Genomic DNA, 23057 nt, shown 5'->3' with positions numbered 1-23057 from the left:
TACCCAAGAGAAAAGGAGAAATATGTCTATACATAAACACTTGCACACAAGCAGCTTTATTTGTAACAGCCCCGAAGTGGAAACCACTCATGTTCATCACCAGCTGAGTGGATAAAAAAATGGTGGTCCCATCACACAATGGACTACTACTCAGCAATGAAAAGGAGTGAACTCTTGGTATATACAGCAGCTGGGTGAATCTCAGAATCATTATGCTGAGTGAAAGAAACCAGACAAAAAAAGAGTACATGCTCTAGGGTCCAGTTATATAACCTCTAGAAAATACTAACTGAGCTCACATTGGTGGTATAGTGGTGAGCATAGCCTTCCAAACTGATCTCTGCTGACAGAAAGCAGAGCAGTGGTTGCCCAGGGAGGGGGCATTAGAAAAGGTGTGAGGACATGTGGAATCTTTGGGGATGGTGGGTGTGTTCACTGTCCTAATTGTGGTGATGATTTCACAGGTGTATTCAGATGTCAAAAGTTATCAAATTGTACACTTTAAATATGTGCAGTTTATTGGATGTCACTTATACCTCATTAAAGCTGTTTAAAAAAAGATCCCTCTGGCTAGAGTTTGGAGAATGGATTAAAGGGCAGTGAGTCTAACTACAGGGCAATAGTTGCATATCCTTTCCTCCCTTCTCCTAAAAGTTTAATTCCTTCTTTCCCTCACTTTCCTCCTGGTTTTGGAGCTTGGATTACTATAGTAATATGTGATTGACATTTTATTACTTTCCTCTGTTGAGGAAAAGTAAGGATTTTCTTTAAAATCTTCTAACTAAGGGACCACGTGGAAAACAAAGGGTGTCTAGGGGTCTTTTGTTCTTGTTGAGTCCTGTCTCGGAAAAACTCACTTCTGTTTCTTCTCTGTGCTACTAGTGCTCACACTTCTGACACCAGATGTGTGGTTTTTCCCACACCAACCAATTCTCCGACACCAGCCAGGTGTCCTACAAGTCAATTCAATCTGATGCTAACTGGAGTTAGCACAGACCCCACAGGTTAAGGAAGGACTCAGTCCTACAAGTCCCCCTCCCACTTTGTCAACTATGCCTCTGACTGGCTATAAATCAGAGTTCCCCCCACCCCCTCCTTGGGTTTGATTATTTGCCTTAATGACTCACAGAACTTAGGGAAACACATTCACCAGTTTATTATAAAGGATATGATGAAGGATACAGTTGAACAGTTGGATGAAGAGATACATAGGAAAAGGTCCGGATAGGAAAAGGTCCGGAAGGGTCCTGAGTACAGAAGCTTCTGCCTGGTGTAGTTGGGGTGTGTTAACCTCCTGGCATGTGGTTGTGTTCACCAACCTCAAAGCTCTCTGAATCCTGTACATTGAGGAGGCTTCATCATGTAGGCATGATTGATTATTAACTTATTTTCCAGCCCCTCTCCCCTCCCTGGAGGATGGAGGGGTAAGGCTGAAAGTTCCAAACTTATAAGCCTGGCTTGGTCTTTCTGGTGACCAGCCCCCAACCAGGAGCCCACACAGTGTCTCCTCATTAGAAAAAAAGATGCTCATTTTGCCCAGGAAATTCCAAGGGATTTAGGAGCTCTGTGTCAGGAACTGGGGTCAAAAACCAAATATTAGCAGGAACTGGGGGCAGAGACCAATATATGTATTTCTTATTATTTCACAAGCCTGAGCCTCTGCTCAGCCCTGGCACTTAAGCAAACTTACAGCACAGGACTTTGGGTGAGATTGGTCAGCTCATCTATCAGCAGTGGCATAGTCTGGTTTCCTGGCTCCTTGGATGACCATCCCGTGAGGGCAGGATCAGAGTGCAGTCGCGCTGCTCGCCATCCTGCTGCCAGCGTCTGCAGAGAGCTTGGCTCCGAGTGAATGGTGGAGAAGCACTCGTGGGGTGAATCCTTCAGCTGCAGTGTCCCTGGCAGAAGGGCAGGAGGAGCAGAGGGTCTGCGTGGGGGCGGCCTTGGGATGGAGGTCCCTGGCAGAAAGATGGCCTTGTGTGCGTGGGATAGGCCAGCATGGGAGGTGGGCCGGATGGCCACTAGGAGATCTGGGGCAGGGCTGGTCTTGGGTCTGAATCCCTGAACAGGTTGTATGTTGGGGGGAGGTGGGTGGTGAGTAAGGAGCTCCTTCTTTTTTGGGGGGGCCCCGTGTGTGTTGCAGGAATAGCCACACAGCTGCCAACCGGATGGGAATAACGGGACCTTTGAGTTAGAACTTGGGCTCAGATTCCATCTTTCAAACCTCCCAGCAGTGTGACCTTCAGCAAGTCACAGCACCTTTCTAGAACGTGGGTTTGAGAAAAGGGATGCACATCCAGCATGCACTGGATGAACACTCCTAGCTCAGGCTCTGGGAGGTACGTTATTTCCTAGAATGTGAAATTTACTTTGTCTTTTTTTTTTTTCCTGCCAAAGGAAGACTAGATCTATTTTTTGCCCATGAAGTACTTTTCTGTCCATTTACCACAAGCCACAGGGATGAAATATTTTCTTACCTACTTGGCTTCCGGTAAGAAGCCTCCTCCGTCCGTGACTGATGGTTTAGAGCACAAGCGGCTTCCTTCCTTGTTTTGTATCTGCGCTCGACGCTCAGAGTGGTGAGAAAGGATGTCAGCATCCCCAAGGAATGAGAGAGAGTGAGGGGGATGCTGAAGTCAGTAGGTCCCAGCCCTTGGATAAAGAGGAAGCCAGAGAGAGTGTCACTCTGCTGGCTGCAGGAGCGGAGGAAGGCCTGATGTGGAGAGATAACACAGCAGGAAGCCCAGGGAGGCCTGGGCAGTTGTCAGTGTCCACTGGAAGATGCTACCCACCCTGCCTCTCACTTTACGAGCTGGAGTGGGAGGTTGTCTGATTTTATTCCCCAAGCCCAGGCAAGATGAGTTCATGTCCTTGTGACCCAGCAGCATCCATCTGGCTCAGGAGATGTATTCCACCTCTCCTCACTGGCAAGCTGTCTTCAAGGGGGTCCTCTTCCCGCGCTCCCCATGCGGACAGGTGGAAGGGCTGATCACGGCTTCAGTTGAGTCTCACTGCCTCTCTGTGCTTTGCAGCTAACATGTCTACGGGGCTTAAGCGCAGAGACCACAGTGATGGAGAGGGAAGAAGTGATGTTGCGCTTGGGGCGGTTTTGTTCCAGGTTCGTGAGCAGAATTACATTCACGTTGCTTTGAGGTTCCATCCAGGCTGCTGTGAGCGTGCTTTGGTTGCTGCCGAACAAACCAGCCGGTGTTGCTCTTTGTAAAGGTTTAGAGTCCAGTCCCAGGGCGCTTGGGATGGGTGGTGTGGAAATCAACCCCAGGATCACCAAATAGTATAATTAATACCTTGTCATTGTCCGATAGTTGCCATTTTTCAAGGGAAAATTCTCCCCCCGTCACCATGTTTGAATTTTGCCGTCAACCAGGGCTCAGTAGAGGCCCACGTTGTCCATTTCTCTATTTTTATGTATGTTTGTTGAGGGCATATGAGTGCACTTTGTCAGGGGCTGCAGGTGTTCAGAGATGCATAAGACTGTAAAAGGCGTTTACAGGGGTGTGTGTACCCCAGGTACAAGGAGGTGAGGGCCAGGGCAGAGGGGAGGTGACACAGGCTGTATGTGGAGCTGCACAGAAAGTGATTCAGCTCAGCAGTTCTTCACTGAACACTTGCGGAGGCCACAGTTAAGACGTGGCCCTGTCTCTCTTTTTTTGGATTTTATTTTATTTTATGTTTTAAACATTTTTATTTATTTATTTTACTGAAGTATAGTTCACTTACAATATTGTATTAGTTTCAGGTGTACAGCGAAGTGAAAAGAATATATATATTCTTTTTCAGATTCTTTTCCATAATAGGTTATTACAAGATATTGAATATGCGTTCCCTGTGCTGTACAGTAAATCCTTGTTATCTATTTTATATACAGTAGTTTGTATCTGTTAATCCCATACTCCTAATTTATCCCTCCCCCCTCTTTTCCCTTTGGTAACCATAAGTTTGTTTTCTATGTCTGTGAGTCTATTTCTTTTCTGTAAATAAGTTCATTTGTATTACTTTTTAGATTTCACATATAATAATATTTGTCTTTCTCTGTCTGACTTACTTCACATAATATGATAATCTCTAGGTCCATCCACGTTGCTGCAGATGGCATTAGTTCATTCTTTTTATGGCTGAGTAATATTCCGTTGTGTATATATATATACACCACATCTTCTTTATCCATTCATCTGTTGAAGCACTTGGGTTGCTTCCATATCTTGGCTATTGTAAATATTACCGCTATGAACATCGGGGTGCATGTATCTTTTCAAATAAGAGTTTTTGTCTTTTCTGGATACATGCCCAGGAGTGGGATTGTTGGATCATACGGTAATTCTAGTTTTAGTTTTTTAAGGAACCACCAGACTGTTTTCCATAATGGCTACACCAGTTTACATCCATGTGGCCCCTATCTTGAAGGTGCTCCCAATTCACTAGGAGAGGCAGGCAGTGCCCAGGTAACCAGTAACCTGCCACAGCACAGTAGGTGCCGTGTCCAGTGCTGGGCACACCAACCCCATTGCTTCCATGTCCACACACACGCCTAAATGCCAGAGGCCCCACCTGGCCCACCTGGGCTGCCTGCTTCAGTGGCCGGCCACCAGCACCATTGGTTTCTAGAGTGACGAGCCTGCTGCAGCAGGTTTAGAGAGGAGTGGTACTGGCAGAACCCTGCCGTCTTCACTCTTCCCTGCTAGCTGGACACAGCTCTGACTGTGCCAGCAAAGGAATGCAGTTTGCCCAGAACGGATGTATTTCTTGACTTAAGAGCAGCCTAAGTTGTATATGAAATAATCAGACAAAAAGAAATGCTGATGGGGCTTCCCTGGTGGCGCAGTGGTTGAGAATCTGCCTGCCAATGCAGGGGACACGGGTTCGAGCCCTGGTCTGGGAAGATCCCACATGCCGCGGAGCAACTGGGCCCGTGAGCCACAACTACTGAGCCTGCGCGTCTGGAGCCTGTGCTCCGCAACAAGAGGGGCCACAATAGTGAGAGGCCTGCGCACCGTGATGAAGAGTGGCCCCTGCTTGCCGCAACTAGAGAAAAGCCCTCGCACAGAAACAAAGACCCAACACAGCCATAAATAAATAAATAATTTTAAAAAAAGAAATGCTGGTGCCTCTGAGTTCCTTGATATTTTCAATTTCATCATGCTGTTTGCTAGGTACAGAAATACCAGCTGTCCAGTAGTTTCACCCTGCATATGTGTGTGCATGTGTGTGCACACGTACCCACACACAAAGGTAATTTCATAGCCAGTAAGAAAAGGTGGAAGGGAAGGGCCTTGGGGAACTTGCCGGGGTGTTGGAAACATTCTATATCTTGATCTGGGTTTACATCACATAGGTTACTTGTCAAAACTCATTGGATGATAGACTTATAATTTGTGCATTACACTGTTTGAATTTTATCTTGAAAAAATAACTGTAAGCAAATAATGGACTGATTAATGATATGCAGGCTGAAGTGTTCAGGGTGAAGTGGACTGCTCTCTGCATCTTACTGTGAAATGTGTCACAAATAAGATGGATGGTTGGATTGGTTAAGGGATGGGCAGCAAAATGCTAACAATGGTAGAATTGAGGTGGTGGGCATATGGGTGTTCCCTGTATGATTCTTCCCATTTTTCTGCATGCTTGAAAGTTTTCATAATAAAATGTTAAAGCAGAAGAACTACAAATAACCACCACTTGTGATCCCTAGAACTTTCCATAAGCGAATTCCCCCAAGAGCCAGTTTTCTCGGCTGACCCAGTACCGTTCCTACAAATGGCATCACCTGCTTCCTAAGGGAGTGTTGGTGAAGCGACGTGAGGGCCCTGGGCTTAGTGTGTTCTCTGTGGACCTGGTGTGGTTGGTGTGGGCGTGTTTCATGAAGGATGTGTTAGCTTGGACTTCCTTGGAAGGTGATGCAGTTTATCAACTTGAAATGATAAGAACTTTGAAACACAGGGCTTTCTGCCCTGTAGGCAGAATGTGGCTGGGGATTTGCAGCTTGAGAACAGCCTGATAGGTGGGAACCAGAGCTAGAAAAGGCTGGCTGAGCCCCTGACCAAGGACATGAGCTGGCTACCCTCATGGATGCTGGGGGACCTTTTTGTATATATTTAAATTTTTGAAAAATTCATTATATATATTTTATATATAAATTGTATAGAGATGTATAATTGATTTTTCAAAAATTTTAACATTATACAGTATATTTAAACAGATCCAGGGGAATTCCCTGGCAGTCCAGTGGTTAGGACTCGACGCTTTCAGTGCCATGGGCCTGGGTTCGATCCCTAGTCAGGGAACTAAGATCCCACAAGCCACTCGGCACAGCCAAAAACTTAAAAATTTTTAAAAATTTAAGAAAACAGATCCAAACACTTTTTGAGACTAGACTTTTTTCAGCTATAACAATGCCTGCCCTTGTAAGTTTTTTTTTAATACAGAAGATGGAAAGAAGTAAAACCAGCCATAATTTTACAGTTTTGGTATATTTCCTTCTTGAATCTTTTTTAAAAAAAATTTCATGCATTATTTACATAATTGTGATCTTTTTCATTTGACTATAATGGGGGAGTTCTTTGGAAGGGAGACTCCAAGACCTCCTTTTATGTGGACTGGCCCACAGAAAGGACCATATAAAGGGACCGAAGAATGGGCATAGGGCTCAGACAGGGGAGCCCCGAGCAAAGGCGAGGAGCTCGACCCAGTGGCCAGGGGCAGGGGCAGGGCAGAGCACTGGGCTTGCAGTCTGAGAGGCCTGGGGCTTGGGGGCCTGATCACTCTTTGTAAAAAGTGAGGTGAGTAAATCCCCGTTGGTGGTTCCCATTGTAAATTAAAGGAAATAATTTGGTTGAAGTTGCCCAACCTGTGTATTTGGCATATTGTAATCCTGGTGCAACATTTGGATGTTGTCTTATAAGGGTGGGAGGCTTTGAAAGCTTTGGGCAAGGGAGGAGATGGAAGAAGTGGAGGTATTCTGAACATTAGCACGCTGGTGTGGAGGGGGCCTGAACATGAGCCTGGGGCCTGATTCCTGCAGTGGAAAGGACTGATAGTTGAAAGGCTGATGGAGGGAGAGAGCATGAGAGAAAGACATTGCAAAGGAGGAATCCTTGGGAGTTGGTGATGGGCTGGTTAGGGGACGGGGTGGGTATCTTGCTTTGTCCATTGGCTTTTTATCACTCACTTTACACTGTTTCCCTCCTGACTCACTGCTGTGTTCTTTCCCTTGCAGGAGCCTGTGTGAAATGCAGCAAGGGGGTGTTTGGGGCCGGCCAGGCCTGCCAGGCCATGGGGAACCTCTACCACGATGCGTGCTTCACCTGTGCGGCCTGCAGTAAGTGCGTGTGTGTGTGTGTGTGTGTGTGTGTGTGTGTGTGTGTGTGTGTGTGTTGAGGGACAGGGTAAGGAACACAGGGAACCAGGAAGGGAGGAGACAGAAGAGCATCCTTCCTGGAGACACTTGGCCCATGTCCCTCCATGGTCCTATGGGAAGGCAGGACAGTGTCCTCTAGAACAGGGTTTTGTACCACCAACACAAGGCCCATCAGGGTAAGCTGACTTATCACAGAGTACCAGAGTTTGCCTGGGGCCCACTCTGGTGGTAGTGGAGCAGTCCCTAATAACATCAGGTTTGTAATGCATATCAGAGGTCTCAGAAGAGTCGGGAGGAAAGCGCTGGGATCCACCATTGTCTGCCCTGTTGTCAGTTTTCTCCGCCACTGTGGGGACCAGTCAGTCAGTTACCCCTGTGTGAAGCAGGGTCCTTTCATAACTCTTTGGCCCCGATCTTTCATTTGGAGGCTGCTGTTCAGTGGGAAGTGTGAGCGTGTGCGTGAATGCCTGTGTGTATGCATGCCACACACGTATCGGTGCCTCTTAGCAAACACCTGTGGGCATCTTTGTACTGCATTACGGGCATTATGCCTAAAGCAGCAAATCAGGAAACTAGGCCTGTGCTCAGCTCAGCAAACTGCTCATTGAACTGATGGCATCCACAGTGGAAGATTCTAACACATTGCAGGCTGTTTGCCAAGTCTGACGGAGCCATGAATTGTGCTTGTTTCATGGTCTCTACCAGAGATTAATTTTGAGGAGCATTTTTGAAAAATGTCCCACTGATATCTCCACTTCTACACCAAGGCTGGCAGCTGTCTATTAAAAGGAAACATTACAACAAATCCAAAGAGAGTCCGGGACCAGGGGGTCTTATCGTCTGGCCCAGTGGTCCTCAGTCCTGGCAGTTCATTAGAATCACGGGAGAGTTGGGGGGGAGAGATTTTAAAAGCCAGTGATGGACTTCCCTGGTGGCACAGTGGTTAAGAATCCGCCTGCCAATGCAGGGGACACGGGTTCGAGCCCTGGTCCGGGAAGATCCCACATGCCGCAGAGCATCTAAACCTGTGTGCCACAACTACTGAGCCTGCACTCTAGAGCTCACGAGCCACAACTACTGAGCCCGTGAGCCACAACTACTGAGCCCGTGAGCCACAACTACTGAGCCCGTGAGCCACAACTACTGAAGACTGCGTGCCTAGAGTCCGTGCTCCACAATCAGAGAAGCCACCGCAATGAGAAGCCCGTGCGCTGCAACGAAGAGTAGCCCTCACTCGCCGTAGCTAGAGAAATGCCCACGCACAGCAATGAAGATCCAATGCAGCCAAAGATAAATAAATTAATTAAAAAAAAAAAAAGCCAGTGATGCCCCAGCCCCACCCTGACCAGCAGAATCAGAAGCCCTAGGGGTGGGGTTTCTAGAGTGGGGCACATGTATCGTTTCTAGGCTCCTCCGGTGACTCCCAGGTGTGGCCAGAACTGAGTACCTGGGATTAGTGCCAAGCTTCTCATTTTAGAAGCCTCCGGAGACGGGAAGAGGAGGGACTTTTCTTGGCTGGTTTGTGGCACAGCCCTCAAGAGGCCTGGTTCCCAGTCTGAAGTTCACCAGGTGGGCATGGGCCTGCCATGCCTTGATGGCACAGGCATATGCCCGGTTCCAAACCTTGGGCTTCATCCTCACGGTGATTTCCCATAAAACACATGCCTAAGAGTTTCCGCCTTGATCGTTACTCACCTTTGTAGGGAAAATTGTGAAAGACTTTGAGATGGATCACACAGTCTCCTGAGCGTCCGCAGTGGAAATGTAGGAGTTTTCTGGTTATTGGAGTCCCTGGGTCTCTGGGCCTTTCCTTGCCTTTGAGCTGTGTTACACTCTGTAAGTTGTAGAATCTTGACGGCAAGGCCCGTGATTCTTGTCCACAGCAACGCAAACTGTGTCTGGCAGAGATTGACCAGTTTTGCATCCATTAAGCAAATTTACTTCAGCATTTCTGATGGCCTGCATATGGATGGTTCTTTGCTGTCTCCCAGTTGTAACATCTTATTGGTCTCTCATTCAGTGATGCATTAAATAAAATCTTTGACCTGTGTTTGTGTTTTATCCGTAAAGAGTTGTGATCACACCTTCTTTTAAAAATTATCTTTGACTTTTGGTTCCTGTAACTGTTTCTTGATATTTGCTCTATCTTCCAGGAAAAAAGAAAATAAATATTAAGTAGAGGCTGTTTTTATATCTCAAGCAATTACCATTTGAACTAGAAAGTTGTTGGGGGGCAAAAACTACTGGTGAGTCTGTTGGTTCCACCAGTGGCTGCTTGACTAGCTGGCAATTCCTTAATGGGCTGAGTTTATTTTCAAATTATGACAAACACAAATACTCAGGAAGACAGCTGCTTAGGAATTTTGCTTGTTCTAGCATTTAAGGCCCTTGTGGTCTGGTCTGTGTTTTATTGCTTCCTACTTCCTTATCACAGTGAGACAATTTCTCTCTTCCCCATTCACTCCCTGGAACCTCCTTTCCCCACTCACTTCGTGCATTTAAATTCTGTCCAGCTTTTAGGACCCAGCTCCAATGCCTCCTCTTCCAGGAAGCCTTCCTTGTTCCCCAAGCAGGAAAGAACCGTTTCTCCTGAACTAGGCATGCCCTACCTTCTCGCATAAACAATGAACCACTGTCTGCGATTCTGGTGCCAGCAAACCAGGCCCTAGAGCAGAGTTGCTGAAGGAAGCTCTGAGTTCCATCAGAAAGTGAGTGTGGTGGCATTCCTGTTGTGGGTAAACATACAGCTTCCTCCCCACTCACAGGGAGCAGTTGGAGGCCCAGGCACGTGTCTGAGCAGCTTCTCGTGGACGCCAGAAGTGACTTGCCTTTGTTCAGTTAACTTACTGCTGCCAGTAACTGCTTTCAGCAGAAGGAGGTGCCAGGGTGGCCCACGTCCTGCCTCTGCGAGTCCTCAAGGATGTCTGCATGAGCCTCGGCACGTGGACGCAGCACAGTGGGGGCCGGGCTCTCATCCAGTCCGTCCCCTCTTTCGTTGCGGAAGAGAAAATTGGGGTCAGAGAGGGAAAGAGACTTCTCGAGGTTGAAAACCTAGCAGTTGAGCTGAATCCATGGCTCCTGAATCTAGAGTAGGTTAGCCTTGCACATCTGTTTGTCTGGTTGGTTACAGTGTGTGTGAGAGTGTACTGTATATATGTGTGTGAGTGTGTTTTCCCATTTCATTTATGAGAATAATCTAGCTTGAAACACCGTCAAGATGTATTTCTGTAGGTACACACACACCGGCACGTGCACACACTCACTTCTTGGATCTTATTGATACTTTATTAAAACATAACATCGGGATCTTATTGAGAGCTCACATGCACTTACAAGGCAAGGCCAAGGCCCGACTGATTTGATCAGTAAAGATAAAACAAGCTATTTCTAGGTTCAGACAATTTATTCCCTTCGTGAGCAACCAAAAGGACATGCCAAAGGTGCCTTTGTCCCTGTCCCACACCCCAAAAGGGACAACCCTGAAACAAAAGGGCCGATGACTGCAGTGTAAGTTATGGGATGCTAAGCAGTCCGTCCTGGACGCGGCTAAGTGGTCATGAGTCAGCAGCTCCCTTCAGAGGGGGGGTGCAGAGAGCCCTCACCCCGTCAGAGATGAGAGACTGTCTCGTGTCCCGGAGACAGTCCTAGAGCAGCTCCTTACAAGCCGCTCATCCTATGTCCCGGGAGGATCCCAAGGTGTTTCACGCGCCCAGACAAACCTCTGCCTCTGGGTGGTGCAAGTTCTCCCGGACACCTCGGCCAATTCCCCATCTGCCAACAAGCAACAATGTTTAGTTCATTTTTAGTTGTGGGAACGACATGACCGCCACAAAAAATTTTAAAGACAGTAACCTGGTTTGTTATCATTCTAGAACAGGTATTTTCACTAATATTTTCCCTTCTAGATTTTGTCCAGATTTATACACATTTTTTAGAGTTGTGATCATAGAGTGTAAACCAGTATTGTATCCTTTTTGATTTAATATTGTGTCATAAGTTCACCCCTGTCTTTGTAGTCTTCTTCATAATAATCATTTTAATAGTTACATAGTTGTCAACTGAGCCGTTCCACGGTTTGATGGCAGGGAGCGAGTGTCTCCGTGTCTCGGGTTTGTTGGTTACTACACGTGGCCCCAGTGAATGTCTTTGTGCCCGCGTGCTTTTCTCCCTCTGCTGAGTTGTTTCCTTGGTGTTCGTTCCCAGAAGCAAGCATTCAGGGCGCGATGCGTGGGCGTTTATGTGGTTTGTTAAAGTTCTTTTTTGATGTGCTCCTCCGGCCGCAGCGGGTGTGTTTGGTTGCCATGGAGATGTGTGCTGTGGGTCTCCCTCTCCCACCTCGGCTCTGCCCACCCAAGGTGGCCAGGCCCCCAACTGGATGCTCTCAGGAGCCGTTGGCACACCATGGGGTGGGGGGAGGGTGGGCATGGCCTTGGCCAGCAGCCATGTGCCATGTGTCTGGACACCATGTGTCAAGTGGCCTGAATGAGGAGAAGCTGGCGCCCGTCTGTGGCTCGAGAGAGGCCGAACAAGAAGGAAGAAAAAGTGTGCTGGACTTGGGGGGGTCAAGTGAAGTCTCCTCGGCACCTTCCAGAATAGACTATGAGGCAGAGAGAGGCCAGGCTCTGTGTCCTCGCCGCAGGCCATTTTAGGTCCAGAAAGTAAGATTTTGTTCATTTTGTAAAGACTAAATAAATTCCATCCTGGAGTCATGGGGAAACCAGTTTGCCATGTTCACGGCCCCTACTGTTTCTCAGCCGTGTGAGTTGGAAAACGATGGACGAGATAAGACATGCTCTTCCCCAGAAGCCCATAGACCACAAGGGTGCCCTGGTCTTGGGGATAGGGCTTGGGGGGCAGGCAGTCCTGAGGCTGATGGGAATTATGCCCAGCACAGGCCTGAGCTCAGAGGAAGGCAGCTGAGGGCCGGATGGGGTCCACTTACAGAACAGGGCTGGGATGTGCAGGTCACGGCCAGAACAGGTGACTCTTGAGTGTTGTGACCTAGTGCTTATGTTCCTGAGCCTGGTGTTGCACTGTGATCTGCCTTAGGGAGAAAACACAACAAAACTAAGAACATATGCCACTGCCCATCCCACCTTCCAAAAACCAAACATCCATGCCTGTTAAAGGTTGTGAAGGGATTTTATAGTGAAATCTCACACATTTATTTAGACCCCATCTGGGAAAGTCTGTCTAACAGAGTTAGTGAAATCCTGCATCCAGAACACTAGAAAGTGCCATTTCATTCCTTCAGGTAAATGAAACAACTAGAAATAAGCCCAGAGCTGTGGGACGGAGGTTCTTAGTGAATAAATCAGTGATTGGTGATTCATCCATCAGTAAGTTCACATCTGAAGTGCGGGAGGGTTCTTGGAGGTTGTTTTGTTTCTCTTACCAAGTCTAAGTAAGCACTGCCTCTGAAATCATGTTAACCTTTTTCATTGACTTTGTATATGCCTCCTCACCAGCCCAGCCTTTGGAGATGCCCGGATTCTGAAATAGTTGAGCCTGAATTAGGGAGGTCTCCCTTTAATTCATGGCAGGCATGCTTTCTTAAGAGTCATCTCAATATTTGTAAGTAATTCGCAGGTGAGCTTTCTAGCTTACTTTCGGCCTGGCCCTGCCCTGATCCTCTCACTCGCAGTAGCTCACTAAATCCTTGTTAACCGCCCAGTGAGTTCATCATTGTTATTACTCTCATTTCACAGACGAGCAGAGGCTTGGAGAGTTTAGTTTGCTTGTGGTTGGTTATATCGATGTTAAATAGCCTGGTTGGCACTTGAACCCAGGACCATGTGGACCCACAGCCCTTGCTTGCAGCCACTGTATCAAATTAGCTTTGCTTGGAGAGACACTGGATCTTGCCGTGACATCTCAGGTTCATCTCTGCCTGGGGGCTATGTGACAGCAAAGGTTGGGTTTGGGGACACTTTTGACTTGTGAATGCAGAAGAGTGGCCTTGTACTTGGAATAGGGGAGCTAGAATTCAGTAGTGGGTGGGATGTTCCCGTAGGAGAGAAATGGATTAAGGGCTTTGATTAGAGGTCTGTTCCTTTTTAAGGGTTTTGATCCCTGAATTTCTGAGCTGTTGAGTCATCCCAATATTTCTCATCATATTCAGCATTTGTGTGCGAGCTGAATGAGTCAGCTGGATCTAGGGAAAAAGCTGAAGATCAAGAAAGTGAGAAAGGGACAGTGGGCAGATACAAAGGAAGTCAGCGGGTGAGAGTGAAATCAGGAAACAACCAAAATAGACGGAGCTGGGCAAAGGGCTGTGCGGGTCGAAGGAGAGCAGAGGGGTGGCTTTTACTTGACGTGTCATCAGACGGTCACTTGTCCCTCTCCAGCAAACCCAGTTCTGCTGCGTGCACCAGAATTGGGACCAGACTTGGTTTCCCAGATCAGACTTTGTTGATGCAGTGAGAAGCCATGATGTCCCCGACAGTGAGAGAACATCAGCTTCTTCGTGCCTGTGACATTAAAGGAGTGTGGAATTTTTAAGCTATGTTGTGAGGGTAACTCCAGTGCGACCTGTATCATTAATTGCCACACCTGCATTCCAAACACTTCTCTTATATTTGCACAAGCATAGTTTGGGTGGAAATCTGCACCCTTTCCTTCAATAATCCCAGACCAAGGGTGAGACTTGGTGGTACCCAGTGTGTCCTCCACTCTAAGAGCAGAATGGAGGGTGCTCTGACACGACGGGGCTCATCACACCCTGATTAGCACATGACGTCACACTGGGTGCCTCATCTCAGACCCAGAATCCTGGGTTTAGGGAGTGAGATCTTTTACGGAAAACTGAGCTTTATTCTGGCATCACAGTTACTGCTTGGGTCTCCTTGGTGCCCTTGTCTTGCTAAGAGCATCTCTTCTCTCTCAAATGTTCTCTTAAACTTCTGTCCCCACCTCTGGGCCTGTGATGGTTAATTTTATGTGTCAACTTGACTGGGCCACGGGGTGCCCAGATTTTGGTCTAACATTATTCTGGGTGTCTGTGAAGGTTTCTTGATGGGAGTAACAATTGGTAGACTGAGTAAAGCTCTCCCTTATGTGGGTGGTCCTCACCCAATCAGTTTTGTTCAATAGAACAAAAAGGTGGATGCTTCTGGAGTAAGGGGACTTCCTCCTGCCTGACTGCCTTGAACAGGGACATCAGTTGTTTCCTGCCTTTGGACCGGAGCTACATCATCACTGTCCTGGGCCTCCAGCACTGACTGCAGATCTGGGGACTTGTCAATCCCCATAATCATGGGAGCCAATTCCTTATAACCAATCAACCTCCCTCCCTCTCTCTCTCTTCCTCCTCTGCCTTCCCCGTGTATATACTGACAATTTCGTCTGCACCCAGGCTTTCTATTGGTGCTCTGATGCCTCTGACATGGGTTGTACTATGAGCCACTGTTTGCAGAATATTTGCTTGGTCGTCTCACGCCCCTCTTTTGCTTCCCAGCCACACTTATTTGCACAAGAGGAAGTGGAGGCCCAGAGCGGTTGCATAGCTGGTCTGTGGGGGACTGGGGTCCCGACTCAGGTCCAGGTGGCTTCACAGTCTATGTTTTTGCCACCTCTCCGGTCCTCACCCTTTACCGAACACCAGCCCCGGTCCCGAGAAGCTGGTTCCACCTGCAGACATCCTGATTCCTGAAGTCTACAGAGCAGAGGCCCGCGCGTGCATGACGAGCATCCCAGGGGGTCTGATGCAGTCAGCTGGGATCTTGTCTGTGGCCATGTGACTGGCCTCACCCCCACCCACTTACCTTCATTTGGCCCCCAGCTCCCTGGCTGCTTTTCTGAGCTCTAGACGTTCACCGTCCAGTAGGGCAGCCACGGCCACATGTGACTTTTGAGTGCTTGAAATGTGGCTAGTGTGACTGAGGAGTTGACATTTTTATTTCATTTTAATTAGTTCAGTTTAAATTGAAATAGCCACACGTGACTAGTGGCTACCATATTGGATGTTGTAGGTAAAGTCTCTACTCCTAAGCCATAGTTCACTTATTAATAAGAAACAATCAGTAAGTTTATTGTTTTTACTTTATGCGTCACAAAGGCAATATAGTCACATTGTAAAAAAAATACATGTGGAAGAAGAAAATCACCCATAACCCCAAACCAAACCAAAACAAAACAAAATAATGTTGGCTATACCCACATGGACATCATTTTTGCCAGGTTGTCATCACAGTGCTTGCTTTTATGTTCTGTTTGTTCCATTTAGAAGTATGTCACGTGCTTCTTCCTCATTGCTGCGTGGTCTCCTTAAGCATCTGCTGCATAAGATACTGTTGACTTGATGACTCAAAGCCAACGCAACCTTCCTGCCAGTTAAACTTTAAAGGGGAAGAGAATCCTTATTACCACATGAGCCAGGCGTGGATCCTGTGATCAGGTTTTCAAGGACCAGATGCACCTCTGGGGCACTGAGCAGCCTGGGAGTCTGGCAAATCCATTGCCAGGACAGACCGTGCAAGCAGCAGCGCCTGCAGTGTCCACCATTGGTGGGTTTGCATGCCAGCGGGGGCCCGGGGGCCCCACCGAGGGAAGACCCTCTCTGTTCCTCCTGTGGACCACTGCTGTCCCTCCTGACTGCCTCAGGTCCTGTTTGCTGCCCTGCCCACCTCCATCCACACAGCTGGCCTTTGAGCACAGCTGTGAGGGGACCACTCCCCTGCTCTGAGACCTCAGCCACTTCTTCTCATAACATCATAGTCCGATTCCTTTACTTGACATTGAACACATTCCTTCAAGTAGTTCCAACCCCTTTCTTGTCTGCTCTCTTGCCACTGTCTCCTCCACCCTGTGTCCATCGGAACCTCCGGCCACACTAACCATCACCCACCCTTTCCTACCCCTGTGTCTTGTCACCCTCACACTTCATCCCACCAGGCACGCATCACTCTCCAAGCGACGTCCTCCATTGTGATCTCTGCTGTGGCCCCTCTGACGCAGGTTTCATACCCACCTTGTTCATTTACCTGGCTTGTGGTGTTTTGAATTATGGTTAGATTGAAACTGTTGGCAGGGGTCTATGCCTCCCCCTCTGTGGTCAGTTTTGTGAGAACGGGGACAGTGTTTAACTGACCTTGATTTACCCTTGATCTGTCACCTTTAGTATAATGCAGGGCACACGGCACTGAGGAAATGTTGGAGGGCATAAAGGTGGCATTATCCATTACCCTGTACCCATAAGCTTTCACTCCCCATTTCCCATCCCTCTTTTTCTAGCCCTAAGCAAGCACTCCTGTATAGATTTGCCTATTCTGGATGTTTCATATAAATAAAGTCATATATATGTGGTCTTTTGTAACTAGCTTCTTTTACTTAGCGTAATGTGAGCCAGAGTCATCCATGTTGTAGCATGTATCCGAACTTCATTCCTTTTATATTTATTTATTAAAATGTTTATTTATTCATTTATTTATTTATTTTTGTCTGCGTTGGGTCTTCATTGCTGCGCGTGGGCTTTCCCTAGTTGCGGTGAGCGGAGGCTGCTCTTCGTTGAGGTGCGTGGACTTCTCATTGCGGTGGCTTCTTTTTGTTTTGTTTTGTGGCGGAGCATGGGCTCTAGGCATGCGGGCTTCAGTAGTTGCAGCATGTGGGCTCAGTAGTTGTGGCTTGTGGGCTCTAGAGTGCAGGCTCAGTAGTTGTGGCGCACAGGCTTAGTTGCTCCGCGGCATGTGGGATCTTCCCAGACCAGGGATTAAACCCGTGCCCCTACATTGGCAGGCGGATTCTTAACCACTGTGCCACCAGTGAAGTCCCTCCATTCCTTTTCATGGCTGAATAATAATCCATCGTATGGGTAGACCACATTTTATTTATCCATTCATCAGTCAGTGGACACTCGTTTCCACTTTTTGGCCATTATAAATAAGGCTGCTATGAAGATTCCTGTGCATGTTTCTGTGTGGACATATTTTTTCAGTTCTTTAGGATAGATATCTAAGAGTGGAATTGCTGTGTCATATGGTAACTCTATGTTTAACTTTTTTGAGGCACTGTTTTGCAAAATGGCTGCACCATTTTCCATTCCCACCAGCAGTGTATGAGGGTTCCAGTATCTCCACATTCTTGCCAGTACTTGTGATTGTCTGACTTTGATTCTAACCATCCTAGTGAGTGTGAAGTTGAATCTCAGTGTGGTTTTGATTTGCATTTCCCTGATGACTGATGTGGAGCATCTTTTCATGGCCTATTTGTATGTCTTATTTGGAGAAATGTCTATTCAGATCCCTTACCCTTTTTTTTTTGGCCGCACCGAATGGCATGTGGGATCTCAGTTCCCTGATCAGAGATTGAACCCGCGACCTCTGCATTGGAAGCTCGGAGTCTTAACCACTGGACTCTCAGGGAAGGTCCCCCCTTAGCCATTTTTAATTGGGTTATTTGTCTTTTTATTATTGAGTTCTAATGGTTCTTTATATGTTCTACATGTAAATATCCTGTTAGATATATAATTTACCAATGTTTTCTCTTATTCTGTGCACTATTGTTTCACTTTCCTGATATTATTATTTGCAGCACAGAAGTTTTAAATTTTGATATAGTCTAATCTTTTGTTTCTTGTGGTTTTGGTGCTTTATCTCAGAAAACATAGACCTACCAAATGTCACAAAGATTCATGCCCTGAGAGCTATAGTTTTTAGCTCTTAGGTTGAGCTCTTGGATCCATTTTGAGTTAATTCCTGTATGTGGTTTGGGGTAGAAGTTCAGGTTCATTCTCTAGCGTGTGGATAGCCAGTTTTCCCAGCCCCGTCTGTTGAAAAGGCCGTTCTTTCTCAATTGGATTGTTGTGGCAAATTCGTCAAAAATTAATTGACCCTAAAATGTAAGAGTTTATTTCCGGTCTCTCAGTTTTCTTCCATTGCTCTAGTCAATTATCTTTTAAAGAGATTTAACTAATGAGAACAAAATCTTACTTATCCATGCAGTTACTGTTTCTAGTCCTCTTCATTCCTTTGTTTAAATCCAGATTTTCATCTGGTACCATTTTCTTTCTCCCTAAAAGACTTCCTTTAACTTTTTTTTTTTTTTTTTGGTGATGCAGATCTGCCCGTGAAGAATTGTTTCGGCTTTTGAATGTCTGAATTCAGCCGTACTTCACTTTGGTTTTAAAAGATATTTTTTGCTGTGTGTGGAATTCTAGGTCGATAGTTTTTTCTTTCATTTTTAAAAAATGTTGTTTCACTGTTTTCTTGCTTGCTTTGTTTTCAATCAGAAATCCAGTGCCATCTTTATCTTTGTCTCTTTGTATGTAACATGTCTTTTTCCTCTGATTAAGATTTTCCCTTTACCATTGATTTTGAGAAGTTTGATCATGATGTCCCTTGGTGCACTTTTCATGTTTCTTGTGCTTGGGGTTTGTTGAGCTTTTTGGATCTGTGAGTGTATGGTCTTCATCAAATCTGGAATATTTTTGGCCATTATTTCTTCAAATTTTCTGCCACCTCCTCCTTTCCCCTTCAGGGACTCCAGTGGCCCCTTGGTTTGGCATCTTGAAGTTGTCCCACGGCTCACTTTAATGGTCTTTTCTTTCTTTCTTTCTTTCTTTAAAAATTTTATTGGAGTGTAGTTGATTTACAATGTTGTGTTAGTTTCAGGTGTACAGCATAGTGATTCAGTTATACGTATACACATATTCATTCTTTTTCAGATTCTTTTCCCATATAGGTTGTTAAAGAGTGTTAAGTAGAGTTCCCTGTGCTATATAGTGGTTTCTTGTTGATCATCTGTCTTATATATAGTAGTGTGTGTATGTTAATTCCAACCTCCTAATTTATCTCTCCCCCCCAATTAACGGTCTTTTTGTTTTTTAGATTCTTTTCCTCTCTGTTGCATTTTGGACAGTTTCTATTGCTATGCTTTTAACGTCATAGATGTTTTCTCCTGCAATGTGTAATCTGCTTTTAATCCCATTCAGTGTATCTTTCATCTGACATTTTAGTTGTCATCTCTAGCAGTTCAATCTGGGCCTCTTAAAAATATCTTCTGTGTCACTGTTTAACTTTTGGGGCATATGGAATAGAATAACAATAACTCGTACTTCTTTACTAATGCTAATGTCTGTGTCAGATCTGGGTTGATTTCCATAGATTGATTATTTTCTTCATTATGGGTTGTGTTTTCTTGCCTCTTTACATGCCTGATCATCTTTTTTTTTTTTTTTTTAATTTTATTTATTTATTTATTTATTTATGGCTGTGTTGGGTCTTCGTTTCTGTGCGAGGGCTTTCACTAGTTGCGGCAAGTGGGGGCCACTCTTCATCGCGGTGCGCAGGCCTCTCACTACCGTGGCCTCTCCCGTTGCGGAGCACAGGCTCCAGACGCGCAGGCTCAGCAATTGTGGCTCACGGGCTTAGTCGCTCCGCGGCATGTGGGATCCTCCCAGACCAGGGCTCGAACCCGTGTCCCCTGCATTGGCAGGCAGACTCCCAACCACTGCGCCACCAGGGAAGCCCGCCTGATCATCTTTGATTGGATGCCACACGTTGTGAATCATACCTTGTTGAGTCCTAGATTTTTTACATTCCATTAAATCTTCTTGAGCATTAAATCTTCTGGGGTGCAGATAACTTATTTAGAAACAGTGATCCTTTCCAGTGTGGTTTTTATGATTTGCTAAGTGAGTTTAGAGTAGAGCTCAGTCTAGGGGTAATTATGCCCCACTCCCAGGGCAAAACCTTTCTGAGTATTTTACTCAGTGTTGCATGGATTATTATGTGTTTTCCCAGTCTGGTGGGAATAGACAGTTTCCGGCCCTTGTGCACACCAGGCACTGTTCTCTCTCATCCTTTCGGATGTCTTTTACCCCCAGCGGTGGTTATTTTCTTCACATGCATGTGCTGATCCGTGCTCTGCTAAATCCTCAGAGGAGACCCTCTGCGAATCTCCAGGATTTTTTCTCTGTGCAGCGTTCTTTTCTCTGACTCAGATGATGATGGTCTGGAATAGTGGGCATGGAAAACTGTAAGGAAAAAAAAAGACTTGGGAGTGGCTAGTGAGAAGAGGATTGCAGTGTGGAGTGGGCTACTCAGAGTGTGGTCCTCAACCAGTGCTGGCCAGTAAGGACAGAAGCACAGAAATTGAGGCTTTTCATAACACTCTCAACAGAAATTGGAAACTTTCATAACAATTTGACAGAGCATATTGAGGCTTGGATATCATATGTTTCATTTTCCCATATTATTGTATTTTATGAGAAAGTAAGTCTGACAGGTGGAAATTAAAAACAAAACCCCCGGGCTTCCCTGGTGGCGCAGTGGTTGAGAGTCTGCCTGCCAATGCAGGGGACACGGGTTCGTGCCCTGGTCTGGGAAGATCCCACATGCCGCGGAGCAACTGGGACCGCGAGCCGCAGTTACTGAGCCTGCGCGTCTGGAGCCTGTGCTCCGCAACAAGAGAGGCCGCGATAGTGAGAGGCCCGCGCACCGCGATGAAGAGTGGCCCCCGCTTGCCACAACTAGAGAAAGCCCTCGCACAGAAACGAAGACCCAACACAGCCATAAATAAATAAAAATAAATTAAAAACAAACAAACAAACAAAAAAAACCCCCCAAGACCTGGCCCTTTACCACAGAAAAACTGAGAAGGGAACAGTGACCTGGAGGATTTGGACAAAGAGGGAGACGGAAGTGGATGTGACTATTAGCTTCAATAATTGAAGGTTTCTGAAGGGATCCTGGCAACGGTGCCTTATGTCACATGCTTAGCATGAGCCGGTGCTGTGCTGGGCCCCACTGTGATCCCTGATTTTGTCCTCTCCTCAGCACCCTCTATGGAGGAACCCAGGGGTTTAGGTGCCCAGCCAGCCTCTCCCTTGGGAAGTAGCAAAGCCACGGACCCCAGCCTGAGTGCTTTTCCACTTTCCTCTTTCTTCCTGTTCCTCATCCCACTGGGGCAAGGTGAGCCTGTGGAATCCAGGTTGATCTGTTCACTGGAGCCGAACCAATTTGGTTGGTTTCTTTCTGTTGCTTTGTTGTTAGCAATACCTTCTAACAGTTATCCTATTCTGGAAAAAGCTGTTTGAAGAAGTAGATCCGGTAGACCTTTGTGGATGACGCAAGTGTTCCGTAGCTGCCCTGAGCACAAGTGGCTTTCAGGGACTTGAAATGTGCTTGTTCAAGTTGAACTGACTTTTTTCTTTTTAAGATCTATTTATTATTTATTTATTTATTAGCTGCCTCGGGTCTTAGTTGGAGCACGCGGGCTCTTCGTTGTGGCACGCGGGTTTTTTCTCTTCTCTAGTTGTGGTGCGCAGGCTCCAGGGCGCGTGGGCTCTGTAGTTGTGGCGCGCGGGCTTAGTTGCCCCGTGACGTGTGGGATCTTAGTTCCCTGACCAGGGATCGAACCTGTGTCCCCTGCATTGGAAGGCGGATTCTTTACCACTGGACCACCAGGGAAGTCCCGGAACTGAATTTTTAATGTTATTTTATTTTAATTAATTCAGTTACATATCAATAGCCACCTATGGGCTGGTAGCCACTGTGGACAGCACAGGTAGAAGTTACCAGTTGGAATGGTGCAATAAAACCATGATCTAAACAATTGCTAGCTTTTACTTTTCTCAGGAAGTATCTTCATTGTTGGGAAAACCTTGCATTTTTACTTTTTAGGGAGATATTTTAGAAACTGAAATTTGCGGTAAAGTCTTACAGCTAAGGGCCAATTACTTTTCCAGAATAGATGATTTGGTTCTATTTCTAGAAACAAGGGAGAATGGTGAGTATTGCAAGTTTAGTTTTATTTGTCACATTAAATGGCCAACCTCTCTTTGTGTCATCATCCTCAACCGCTGTTTTCTTCACCAAGCTACACTGACTTTATCCACATTTTTCTGTTTTCATCTGAAGGTGCCCCTGAAGGCATATATAAAATATTCATTCACTCCATCTATGGGAAGTGACTTTCTGGAACGGGTTCTTGATGCGTCTGTACATTTATTAGTGAATATTTTATAAACTGTCGTGGTGATTCGAAAATAAAGAGCAACTTTGAGTACTATATTCTAAAGCTGTGGAAAAGCTCTTTATTTGATATAGTTTTCTTGTGCATATCACTATCCGTTTCCCATTTCAGGGACTTCCTCTGCTAGAAGCAGGATGATTCTGAAACTAGAGTTATAAAGACGTAACCCGGACACACCCTGCCTCTCAACAGCTTTATGTTTGATGCTAATCGTTATAGGGATGGTCTAGGTTTTAGCACTTTTGTTTGAACAAGATGAATCTCTTCAAGTGGAGATGCTGCTTCAGAGACAGTCCTGAGGCACAGCCTGACTCTGTGGTTCTCCAAGTGTGGTCCCTGGACCAGCACAGCCAGCATCACCCGGGAACTCATCAGAAAGGCAAATCCTCAGGCCCTTCCCAGACCTACTAAATCAGAATCTCTGGGGAGGGGCCAGAAATCTGTGTTTTAGCAAACCCACCAGGTGGTGCTGAAGCACGCTAAAGTTTGAGGACCGCTGGCTGAATTTTCTGGTGTTCACACCTCGACCATTGTCTTATCTTCTGGTGTGTATGAGCTCTGGCACGGCACAGCTGGCTCCAAGTATGCGCCACCATAGGAAGTGTGAGGACAGTGATTTGTCACCACTCAAGGGAGTCGCGTGGGGAAGAGGTGTGATTAGGAAGGTCAAGAATCCACCTTCTTCCCCTCCCACGGTCTGAGAAATACTTGTTCC

General features: G+C 46.4%; 1 protein-coding gene across 2 annotated transcripts in view; it reads left to right on the top strand.

The window, feature by feature from the left end:
- The window catches only part of LIMD1 (LIM domain containing 1), an 83088-nt gene that overhangs the window by 40910 nt on the left and 19121 nt on the right, over window positions 1-23057 (top strand). For both annotated transcript variants that reach the window (XM_057554656.1, XM_057554655.1), the window contains one exon: window positions 7232-7333. In XM_057554656.1, coding sequence (XP_057410639.1) covers window positions 7232-7333 — 102 coding nt within the window. The remainder of the gene's footprint in view (window positions 1-7231; window positions 7334-23057) is intronic.

This window comes from Balaenoptera acutorostrata, chromosome 10 (assembly GCF_949987535.1).
Source record: "Balaenoptera acutorostrata chromosome 10, mBalAcu1.1, whole genome shotgun sequence".
NCBI classification, from domain to species: Eukaryota; Metazoa; Chordata; class Mammalia; order Artiodactyla; family Balaenopteridae; genus Balaenoptera; species Balaenoptera acutorostrata.
This window is presented reverse-complemented; position numbering and strand designations above follow the sequence as displayed.